We start from the raw sequence: 12,287 nt of genomic DNA, 5'->3' as shown, positions 1-12,287 counted from the left end.
TATGAGAGGATTAGTTAAAGTACACTTCTGAAATCATGCTGTATTTGCCTAATTTCAGTATTCAGCTCATCAGGATTATATTCATGTGTATTTATGTTAATTTTTATTAACTTTTCCTCAACCAGGGAACACAAATATATGCTGCAAAAAGAGGCTCCTTTGTTGACCTTGGAATTCTAGATGTCATGCAGATATTTGGTCGAGCCGGACGGCCTCAGTTTGACAAATTCGGAGAAGGCATCATTATTACAACTCATGATAAACTCAGTCATTACCTGACTCTTCTTACTCAGCAGAATCCAATTGAAAGCCAGTTTCTTGAAAGTCTTGCAGACAACCTAAATGCAGAGGTAACTTTTGAATTATTTAGCACAACTAGCAACTCTAACAGCAATAATATTATTTGGAAAAAAAAAAAAAAAACACGTTATTTTCACACATGAAATATCTAAAATGGAATTTCCATATATTACTGTGAGTCTTTAAGTGTATATTTTAAAGAGGAACGAACTGTTAGACATTAAAATATTGCAGGCCTTACACAAAAGGTAATAGATAATAGAACTTGTGTGGAGGGTCAAATATCATTAAGATAAAGCTGTAGAAACACCTAGCATTTACATTTAATCAGAAGTGCCGTATTAAAATTTAAGCAGTAAGTATTCTACATAACTTCAAATTGAAATCTTCAAGAAATTAAAGCACATCTTTATATTAATAAACTCACTTCATTTGGTTGACCACAATATAGAAGGAGAATAATGTACTTGGCTTACACTCTTCTCTTTGGTCTCACTTTCACAGTTTCTCAGTTTCACAACTGCTTTATTATAAAATGCAAGTTCTCAGTTTACTTCAGGTTCAAAGAAAACACATCCGAAGATGTAAAGATTTGTGCTAAGACTGAGAGTACTGACCTCCATTATATTAAAACTATTCAAAAGCTAAGCACACACACTTCTTTAAAAGGAGCCTTCAGAAATTTAACCATGCTTAAATGAAGAAAAGAATGTAGTTTTACAAACACCCTTATGGTTTCTTCAATGAAAGTAAAGGAGTTCAGCTAGACTGAAATGTCCAGTGACATCTTAAAAGTGATTATGATTCTTAAAGATGTGAAATTTGTTTGGTCTATTAGTGATGGTCTTGCTATTTTAAGATGCTTTTTCTGTTTTGTCTATATAATTCTAGTATATTTTGGTATTTTTTCTGCCTTATCATCACTTTAAAGTTATTTCAGCATTTCAGTTATTCAATCATGAATAATAATTTTAAAAGGAAATTCTGGAAGGGAGCAGAAATGGATGCGGTGACCTTTTAGAATGTCAAGATTCATCCCTTGATTCTTCTTTAAAAATGACTAAGTTTGATAATTCACGTTTAAAAAAAAATCTTTTAAGGTTTCTTGTAAGTTATTGATTCAGTTCCTGTTAATAGGAAAATTCTCTGTTCGAGTATTCTCCCTATATCCAAGTTCTGTCACACATCAGAACTCGAATAAGGTTTAGCTGTGATGCAAATATTTCCTTACAGCTATTCCTCTTTAACTCAAGTTTCTGAAGTGGTCTGAGTACAGTCAGGAAGAGAGAAATTAAACTCTCCCAGCACATGGGATCCAAATGTGAGGAGAAAGAGCCATTTGCAATTTTCCCAAACCTCTTCATCACATTAATAAAAATAGTTTAAGTCCTAAAGTTGGTTGTGAAAGCCAGGATTGCTTGCACTTTTCAGCACCCTAAAAACTAGCAGGGATAGGTTTGGTCCTAAGTCATAAAATACCTTCAGATCTAGGCTTCCTCTTTAGTGAGTGAGACACAAGGTGCATTCCTAGAGGACATTTTGTTGTTGTTGTTGTTGTGTTTTTGTTTGTTTGGTTGTTGTTGTTATTACTATCATTATTATTATTATTATTATTTTATTCTTTATACTCTCTCTCTGAAGTATTTCAAGTACTTAACTTTAAATATGCTTCTTACTCTTCGGTTCCTCCAGTTAAGTAAAACGAATGTGGTTCCACACATACAGCTTGTTTTGTACCTTAATGAAAACAGAAATTTGGAAAAACAGAATAGAATCTAATCTATTACCTGTGACGAGCTATAAACAAATGTATTTCTTATTATTTAGAATACTTTTTCCTTTACCTCTACCTGAGAGTTAGTCAAAACTTCTTGTTCAGAGAACATACTACCTCAATAGAGTAACTTCTGCTGATAGTCTGTACAATTCAGTAAGGTGTGCAGTATCTGAACTTCAAAAGTCAAAAGTATTTGAAAAATATTTCAGCTCTGGATATAACAGTTGAAAAAGATGTGATCACTTTGACAAGTCCTTTTTTTTTTTTTCTGGGAAATCTCTTAACTGCAGCATGTATGGTGCAAGATTCTTGTTACATAGATGAAAAATTCCCATTTGTGTTAGAATCATATCTTGCATGCCCATATTGAAGGTATTCATAATGAAACAGAGTTCTAAACAGAGGACAAATACATAACATAAGTAAAGAGCTTTTCAGTGGACGTCACATACTTTCTGATGAAGGAATAAAGAGTTGAATATTTTCTTCACAACAAAGAACTTATGTTCTGTTTTTTATTGTTTTTTTTTTTTTTTTCTTTTTTTTTTTTTTTAGTATTTTTATTTTATTTTGATGGTGGAACTCTAGTTCCTTCCACCTGTCAGGTCAGTGTAGAATTACAAAAACAATTTGCAATAAGCACCTTTTGAGAAGTGGGTCAGTGTAGATCTCTGTGATTGACTTATAGTAAAAGACAAATGGCATAGCTGTACACTGCTGTTTTTTTCAGGCATGTTCTGTGTTGCTCCAAATTGTCTAGAAGTTATGTGGATGTGCTAATGTGCCTAACTGAATTATGTAAGGAATCTCTTGTATTCCTTCCACAGAGCTCCAGCAGAAAAGCTAAGGGTTTTTTTGTTTGTTTGCTGTATGTCTGTGTGCAGAAAATACTGTATTGATTTACTTTAAAACATTTTGTTTATTTAGTTTAGCAAAAGAAAGCTTCCAAGGAAGTACAAAAGCTCTCTCACTAGCTGGGAACTAGAGCTACAAGAAAGAAAAAACATAATTTTGGCCAATATTGGAAGAAGAATGAATTGCACTGTGATCTGGAACAGCCCTCCTTTTAGGAGTAGTGGAGATAAAAGAAGTCTACTTTCTAATGTGGTGAAGATGGTGTTTATATGATGTGATTGCATTTGAGAAAAAGAAGATTTGACTTGAAACTCGAGTTTCAGTACTGTTTCCTCTCAGCTGGTAATGCTTCATTAAGACAGTATAAGATATTAGCTATTCACTTCCAGCATATGATATTCTGGAGAGGGAAGAAGGGAGGGTGGTTTTAACAGGTTGCTCCTCTAATCTGAGCTGTAGTTCCAAAATGCAGAAATCTTCTGGCAATTCCAGAAATCACAGGGGACTGTTGTATGGCAGCTTAAGGGGAGTTGTTGTTGTTTTTTTTTTGTTTGTGTGTTTGGTGTTGTTGTTTGGTGTTGTTTTTTGTTGTTGTTTGTTTATTTGTTTGTTTTCCTTAGAGTACAAGTGAATTTACATTCATTGAACTTTCTACGCAGAAGAAAAAAATAAATTAAATCACAGAATGGTTTGGGCTGGAAGGGACCTTAAAGCCCATCCAGTTCCAACCCCTTGCCATGGGCAGGGACACCTGCCACCAGACCAGGTTACTCAATTCCCCATCCAACCTGGTCTTGAACACATCCTGGGAGGAACCTTTTCCAGTGCCTCACCACCCTCATAGTGAAGAATGTCCTTCTTTTATCTAATCTGCCCTCTTTTAGTTTAAAACCATTACTCCTTGTAATATACGTAACTACACTCCCTGACAAAGCGTCCCCATCTTTCTTGTGGGTATTCTTTAACTATTGGAAGGCCACTATAAAATGTCCCCAAAGCCTCCTTCTCCAGGATGAACCCCAACTCTCAGCCTCTCTTCATGTGTCCTTTGATCATCCTCATGGCCATCTGGACCCACTGTAACAGGTCCGTGTCCTTATGTTGGGGACCCCAGAGTTGAACATAGTACTCCAGGTGGGGTCTCACAAGAGCAGAGTAGAGGGAAAGAATCACCTCCTTTGACCTGCTGACCAAAATTCTTTTGATGCAGCTCAGGATGTTTGTGGTTGGCGTTCTGGGCTGCAAGAGCACATTGCTAGCTCATGCTGAGTTTTTCATTAACCAGCACCTCCCAGGTCCTTCTCATCAAGGCTGCTCTCAGTCCATTCTCCACCCAGCCTGTATTTGTGCTTGGTATTGCCCTGACCCAGGTGCCCTGACCTTGCACTTGGCCTTGTTGAACCTCATGAAGTTTGTAAATGCTCACCCCTCAAGCCTGTCCAGGTCCGTCTTGATGGTACCCCTTCCCTCCAGAATGCCAACCGCACCACACAGCTTGGTGTCATCTGCAGACTTGCTAGGGCTGCACTCAATCCTACTGTCCATGTTACTGAAGCAGATGTCAAATAATAACAGTCCCAATTCCTGCCCCTGGGACCACTCATCACTGGTCTCCACCTGGACATTGAGCCATTGACCACAACTCTTTCAGTGCTACCATCCAGCCAATTCCTCATCCATTAAATGGTCCATCCATCAAATGCAGTAGTACTCTGAAAAATAGTGCTAGTACACACTGCAGAAATAATTGGGTTACATTAAAGCTGTAGCCTTAAGAAGTTAATTCTCCTGTCCTGTCAAAATAGTAGAAGTGAAGAAGGAAAAAATAGTTTCATAGTGGGTATCCATCTAAATTTATCTAAAGATACATAGAAAATATATGGTGTGCAATATAATAAAAATTACTTACAACTACAGCAGTTTTACCACAGGATTTGGGGATTTTGGAGAAAAGTATATAAAACTGACCAACTAGTATAGACAGAAAATTAAATTTTGGATTTCAGGAATAACAAATACTCCTGTATGAAATGTAAATACATAAATATATAAAACTGATAAAAAATAAACTGTTATGGTTAGATGCCAGAATAAAATATTATAGATGATTATTTTATTATTGTCCAAGCCACAGTTGTAAAGGAGAAAAAATCCTATATTCTGTACTTCTTTGAAGATCAACTGTTTGTTTTCAGACTTCATGCAATAGTAGTGTTATCTGAAAACAGTAGTGACTTTAAATTAGTGCAGATCCTGTGGCTGCAGTGCAGTTTAAAGCAGGTAAAGATGCAAGCAGAATTTTGTTGATTGCTGTGGTAAATTGTTGTCAGTAAAAAGCAATGGAAAATGCCGAAAAGCATTAGAGTAAAAAATGCATGAAACTTTGTTTTGTCGTTTGATATGAGTGATGCAATGACTTTTTATGTTATGGTTGTTTTTTTGTTTTGTTTTGTTTTGGTTTTGTTTGCTTGTTGGTTTTGAAAGTAACTTCATTTCTTTTTATTCAGTATCAGCTTAAAATTATATATATGATGATTTGATCCAAATTATCACAATCCCCTGAAAAGGACAGGTGTTTTGGAAATCATTCTGATTTAGCTGGAGATAACTATTCCCTAGTGTGCAGCATTATGAAACAGTAAATACATTTAAAAAATACGCCATCATATTGATCAGTAGATAGTCACAGGAAGCACATTAGTTTGGGTAATATTGTATAGACGCTGTCCATTTGACAGTAACAATAGCACTATAGGAAGACTAATTTTATGTTGTTGACAGATTCGTTACAGAAGTGTAGACAGTAAGAAGATGTTCACTGGCATCTTTGCCATAATAGAGCCTCTTATTAGCACCAGCAAATCTTCACTGGTATATAAAAATATGACACATTTAGGAAGAAGTCTGTTTTTTATTACAAACCATTTAGGAAATCCAAATGCACCAAATGCTCATGCTGTAATTGTAAAGAGAAACCAAATAAAGGCCAGAAGCACTGCTTGAATTCTTTAAATTCTTAATTTATTATAGGCAGATCAATAGCTGAGAGAAGAACTAGTAAAATGAGGGCAGCAGTTGGAAATATGGAAAGGCTCCATGTTTTCAAAAGCATATGAGGTTGCTTTTATGTAGATCAGGTCTCTTGCCAGAAATGGGTAGCAGCTAAGAATGAGGCAATGGTTCAGCTGGTGCAACACAATATGTAATCCTAGCCACACAATCACAAAGTGAAATCCAGAGCCTTGAATTGTATACCTGCTTATATGGTGCAGGAAATAAAATTTGGGTAATGTTGGGAAATATATATATATATTTTTTTTTTTAAATTCACCTTTCAAAATTAATTCTGTAAAAGTGGGACATTTTCACAGAAGTGTTGGACAAAGGACTAGATAGCATATGTGGAAAAATAACACAGGCATACCTCCACAGTTCAGACAAGAACAAAAACAAATGGGATATGATGTGATGGAGTTTTGTACTTTTTGATTGGACTTTTCCTGGGACAAGAACCAGGGAATATTTGCTGCGATGACAGGTTCAGAAAATGCAAAAGGGGGCAGTTAGGCCGTGTAACTTCTTCCTGCAAGAAGTTGTGTAAAAGGTAGTGTAGTTCAAAAACTATACAGACATTGACTAAAAATCCATTGAAAGCTATTAGATGTACTTTAAGTGAAGACCTTGAAATGCAGTAGTTTAAGAATTCAAGAGAAATTTATATGGTGCTTGCTTCTTATTAACTAACAGCAGATGGTGAAGGGCAATCTCAGAGACAGAATGCTGACCTCAAAGGACCGTTATATTTATTCCTAGGAAACTACTCTGAGGTAGTGGGAAAAGATAAAGTACACCCAACTTCACTGAGTTGACACCAAAGTAGTACTTTGAACATGTACTTCAGCATCTCTATCTGAGAATTCTTTCCTGTGGATTTGTTTTGGGTTTGGGTTTGTGTTTTTCTTTTTTTGTGTGTCTGCGTTGCTTGTTTTTTCTTCTAAAAATGAGCAGAAGAGGAGTAAATTGTCAGTGATTCTCAGTGTAGGCATGGAGATACCTTCTTCCTTTTCTACCAGTGTATGCACTAGGCATAATGGAAGGGAAAAAAAAGTGGTTAGGGTGCTTAGTTGAGAGGAGAGAGTCCTGGGTCAGTTGACCAGCTGGCAAACAGAAAATACCTACAGCTGTATTTTTTTGGAAATACAGGAAGAAAGATAAGATGCAGGGGATGTGGTTTAATTAGACCATAAACTTTAACTTATCTGGGAACTATCATCAATAGCTCATACAGTGCAGGTCACCATTCCTTCCCTAATTGTTTCCACCTGATAAAGCCCTCCCTGACATCCACAGCTGGACCCCAGCTTGTTTCTGGGACTAGCCTTTCCCTAAAGAGCTAGAAACAGGAGAGGGTTTGCAATGCTGGACAGTACCTTCCTCAGGGGATGTGCTTTTCCTTGCATTTAGTTACAATTTTGTTATGAAGTCAGGAAGATAAGGTGGTGCCTTGTTTAGGGTGGACCAAACCTCCTAATCTATTTTTTGTGTTCCTCAAGTAAAAGCCTACCTGTCCTGGTGCAATCTGAAGGTAATAGAGTGGGCAGGTATTTGGTTATCAGAAGAGACACAGGATTCTTTCAAAGCCTTTCCAAAAACACTACTCAGGAGTTGAGTGACTAAATGGCTAATCTGAATGTGATGCAAGGTGTAGGCTTAGGGGAGCAGAAGTTTTGTTCCCCAGGTGTCCGGGGCCCTGGGAACTGTCCTGACCTGCATGAGACCAGCAACCTCATCCGTGACAACCGTTTGCAATCAAAGTTTTGTGATAACTAGTGCAATCAAACCATACAAATTCAAAGTGGAAAGTATTTCTTTTCATTGATTGTTTTGTATATAACTTCATACCTACTGTTTAGGCAATGATGGAAAATGAAGAACTTTTTTATTTTCTTTAACAAAGAATCAACTTATCCATTTTTTGATTTTACAAATACTAAATATCTTAGAAATTAAGAGGTCTCCCAGTTTTGTAAATCATTTATATTGAAGTTACTTGTGTGTGTTTACATTAAGATTACTTCCCTGTCATACAGTTTTAACAAAGGTACACATTTTCAAATAGTTCACAAAAGCTTTACTTGAACGCTAGATGGCAGCAAATATTTATAAGTAGACTATTGTTTTCCTCTCAGCATAGTATTCAGTAACTGTTTTTTAAAGTTGGGGGAGGAAGAAAAGTGCAGTATTATATTTCAGTGCTGTATCTGAAACCCAGCAGCATTTTGTAATCATTTTTTTCTCATTTTTACTTTTAACTGTGTAAATAGTTAATTTGTAAATAATAAAAGAAGATATTTGAAGAAATGAGGGAAAAATATATTTTTTGAATTGTCAGGTTTCCCCATCTTCTATAATGAGAATTTTATCTTTTCCTGTTTGTGAAAGCGGTTGTTTGACAGAAACTGTTGCTCTTGTACAACGTTGTTATGCTATTTCAAGTTGTGCACTGAAAGATATTTGAATCATGGAAAGAAATCAAATGCTGAAATTAACCTAGGTAGCAATCTGACTAATAATGTGTAGGCTATATTAGATGTCTTCCCTGTGGTAGTTATGAAAATCTGGATGTTTAATAATGTCTTTTTCAGTTACTTCAGTGCATTATGTAGCTATCTAATTAGAAAAACAACAGAATGGGTCTTTCCCTGACATTCTTATGGTGTTGAACAAAACAACACTTCAGAAATGTGTGAGACAAGCTTTCAATGACTCCCAAGTCATTGAAATCAACAAGGTTTTAAGTTATTTTAACTGAGTTTTCATTACTATTTTTGATATTTGTATATAAGTATTATATGTAATGTAATGTAGTTACATTATTTTTAAAAGTACCTAAATTATTATTGAGGTCTAGGTGTTTTGATCTGAACATACATATGAAATCACTTATAGTTGCATAAAGTTTTTAGTTTTCCAAGTCAAGAGGAATGTTTACATGAAATCCAAAAACCAATGAAAGAAAAATATCATTAATATATATATGTAATAATAATGGATCACTGAATTTCAGCAAGAGGGATTTGTCATGTTTTACAGAACAAGCCACAACCAAAATATATTTTTAATGGAGCATACAATAAATATTAAATTCTCCTGCTAAAATCAGGAGAAATGGAATAAGCACTAAATAGCTTATTGTTAATGTAACTAACAGAAAATAGAGCTAAGATTGTCACGTAAAAATGTCTGTAGTAAGTAATATGATGATAAAACAACTACAGAGTTATCAAAAGAAGTTATTGAATAAAAAAACTGTTCTCGTATTCCTGATTTGGCCTTGAAAAATATATAAATATATTTGTGTATTACCTATTCAATTTTGTTACGTTTTGATATAACAAAAGTAGCAGGTACCTGTATGTTTGACCTGCCAGATACAAAAGGAACAGACTTTTTTAGGAACTGTATATAAACAGATGGCCAAATAGGGGTATGATGAAGAAAATCCTGAAGACTGTCAGTATGATTTGGGTTAGGACCAGAAAGTGTTTACATTCGTATGAAAGTTAATGTTTTAACTGTAGGATTTTTTTAAAGTTGTTCTTCTTTAAATTACCCTGATCATATTCACTCAAGAATTACAATTTTTTTCTTCTCTGTAATAAGCTAGCTCAGTATTCTCTTTTAATTATAAATATCATAAGCAGTAGAAAAGATCATGTGGGCTAATATCTACTGTTATTAGATGTTCATAAGATACAGATGTATAAATGGTTCAAGATACTGTTCTATGCTTTTTTTTTAATATAATTCATGTTGGAAACATACTAACACTATCTTTAATGCTAATGCACTGAATTCAGTATTTTTTCAGCCAAATATTTACATTCAGCTGTAATATATACATTTAATTTTCTCTCTTTTCCTATTTTCAGATTGCTCTTGGAACAGTAACTAATGTGGAAGAAGCAGTAAAGTGGATAAGTTACACTTATCTTTATGTACGGATGAGAGCAAATCCATTAGTATATGGCATCAGTCACAAAGCTTATCAGGTATAAAATGCATTTAAAAAAAAAATCTGTAACCTGTTCTGGGTCTGTAATCCTTCCCTGATGTGAGGATAAATATTTGCTATTTCTACTTACCTGACATCAGCAATTCTTTTAAAGTGTTTAGAAATAGAAAGATATTTTTTGCAGCCGAGTACTTTTACCACTAAATTAAGAGGTCCCTTCTGTTCACATAAAATATATTTTAACTGGTCAAGCTATGCTTTAGAGGATGACATTCATTTTTATCAGATAGTTTCTGTTAAGTTGGCCTACTGTCAGTGTTTCAGTATTGTAGGCTAAATATAAATGATATAATAAAGTGTTCTTGAGTTGCTTGTGTTTTTTTTCACTGTCATATTCTGTTCCAGAATATTTCATCCCGTGACATCAATTTTTTTTCTTGTGATTTATTAATTGTAAGATTGGTTAGTGTTTTATTTTCATTTTTTTTTGTTTATTTAGAAGTGTTTTATGCATTGATATAAATCAGAACACAGTTACGTGTTTTTTTTCAAGTTCAGTTGATTCTGTATAATTTTTAGGAACTTTCATAGTTTATAGATTATCTAAATATTTTTTTTCCTCCTGTATAGCTAGTTAAAAGCATTTAATGTTATAATAGTTTGGACACAGGTAATTTGAGTGTAGTGCAGATGAAACTCACAAGTACATAACTGCAGTTTATTTCACATGTCCTGAATCTGTTTTGTGACTTAATAATTTATCATGATATTGTGAGAAAATGCTGTTTCAGTCATTGTAACATGTATTTAGAGATTTTTCAGATAGTTTTTGTGGCTGATAGCAGAAGTTAGATTGGAGGTAGGTAGTCTGTGGTTTAAGCAAGCTTCTGTATACGCCTTTAGATCTTCTCGGGTCATCTCAAAGCTGTTTTCTACAAAACAGCCATATAGTACATTTCTATATGTTAATTTAACACTATCCAAAATCACAAAGTAATAGATAAATGAAAATAAAAAAGTTGCTTTTTAAGTGAAAAGAATATTGTTATCCCGTTCCTATAAATTCTTTCTTTTTTTCCACTAGGTATTTTCCTCTAGTTTTATTGACTAATTTTAGTTAAAGGCAACCATGGTGGTAGTACCTGGTGAAATAAGTAATACAGCATTAGCAGAAATATTTTCTATAGACTTAAAAAAATAATTAATAGGTGTTGTTTCCCCCTTCCCTTGCTTGTGCATTTTTATTCAGCTGCTGAGAAAGTGGAGATTGACAGGACTTGGCTTTTCCTGCCACTGACCTCCTCTCTATCCTTCTGATTTGCTGTGCTAATAATAGATATTCCTATTTTTGTGTTAAGGCGACAACAAATTACATCAATTTGAAGTGTTATTCAGTCACATAGGAGCAAACCCAATGCCAATCCCGTCATTTTCTACAAAAACAGTTTTGAACTTCAAAGCTATTAATGTGTTGTAGGCAGAAAGTATATGGGGTGGTATAGTGCCAGCTGTGGGCATAACCATAGATTTGCTCACGTAGGTCATTGTGTTCCTCCTGTTCTAGTTACAGGTATTCAGTTTTCATAATTGGCATATTATTGTTTCTTAGTAACCTTGCAGTGTGCCAATTTCTGTCTTTGTTTTGGCTGACAGCCAGAGGTACCCATTCAGCACACATACATCTGCATAGCCGCCGTGCGTCATGCTCTTCTCGGCTCTTCAGTGGCACTAAGAAAATGCAAACCCATCCTCCTTTCCCCTTCTGCAGGGTGAGGAAGCCAGGCAGCACTCACCACATCCAAGGATTCCTTCAGGGCAGGAAAGGTCCAGCCTGTCCACACAACCGGGGGTGTTGTCCTGCACAGGGAGAGAGGGGCAAGTGTGCACCCACTGTGCACCAACACGTTATGTGCCCTGCGTGTTCTCTCCAGGGTGGTACCATTCATTCCCCATGAAACAGATTCTGGCCCTTGCCCAGGCACAGGTGCTACTCCAGCCCCGTTGCTTTGATTAGCAACTTTTTACATTGTTTGCCAGAAGTGCTGATAATGCCTTTTACTGAGAGGAAAATGGGCAAAACTTATGGTGAGAGGCAAGAAGAAACAAAGAGTGGGAGGAAAGAGAGGAGCAAATGTGTGTCAGATCGGGGAAACCTTTGGCATGAATTATCAAGGGTTGTTTCTAAGAGTACGGCTTAGAGCTGTTCTAGGCTGGATCTTTTACTCTGGGATTTCTAATTATGCTAGTTCAACAAGAAGAGTACTACCCATGGATTCTCTGAACTGGAATATTGTTTCTCGGCCTTTTCAAGTTGGTGACCTTTCCTTTAAAGTTAAAACC

At 35.4% G+C, this 12,287-nt stretch overlaps 1 protein-coding gene across 6 annotated transcripts in view; it reads left to right on the top strand.

Annotated features, from left to right (window-relative positions):
• The window catches only part of ASCC3 (activating signal cointegrator 1 complex subunit 3), a 280,518-nt gene that overhangs the window by 178,311 nt on the left and 89,920 nt on the right, over positions 1 to 12,287 (top strand). For all 6 annotated transcript variants that reach the window (XM_084513434.1, XM_084513436.1, XM_084513435.1 and 3 more), the window contains 2 exons: positions 126 to 350; positions 9,865 to 9,984. In XM_084513434.1, the coding sequence (XP_084369560.1) occupies positions 126 to 350; positions 9,865 to 9,984 (345 nt within the window). The remainder of the gene's footprint in view (positions 1 to 125; positions 351 to 9,864; positions 9,985 to 12,287) is intronic.

The sequence above is a fragment of the Aythya ferina genome (genome assembly GCF_964211825.1).
Source record: "Aythya ferina genome assembly, chromosome: 3".
In the NCBI taxonomy this organism is placed as follows: domain Eukaryota; kingdom Metazoa; phylum Chordata; class Aves; order Anseriformes; family Anatidae; genus Aythya; species Aythya ferina.
This window is presented reverse-complemented; position numbering and strand designations above follow the sequence as displayed.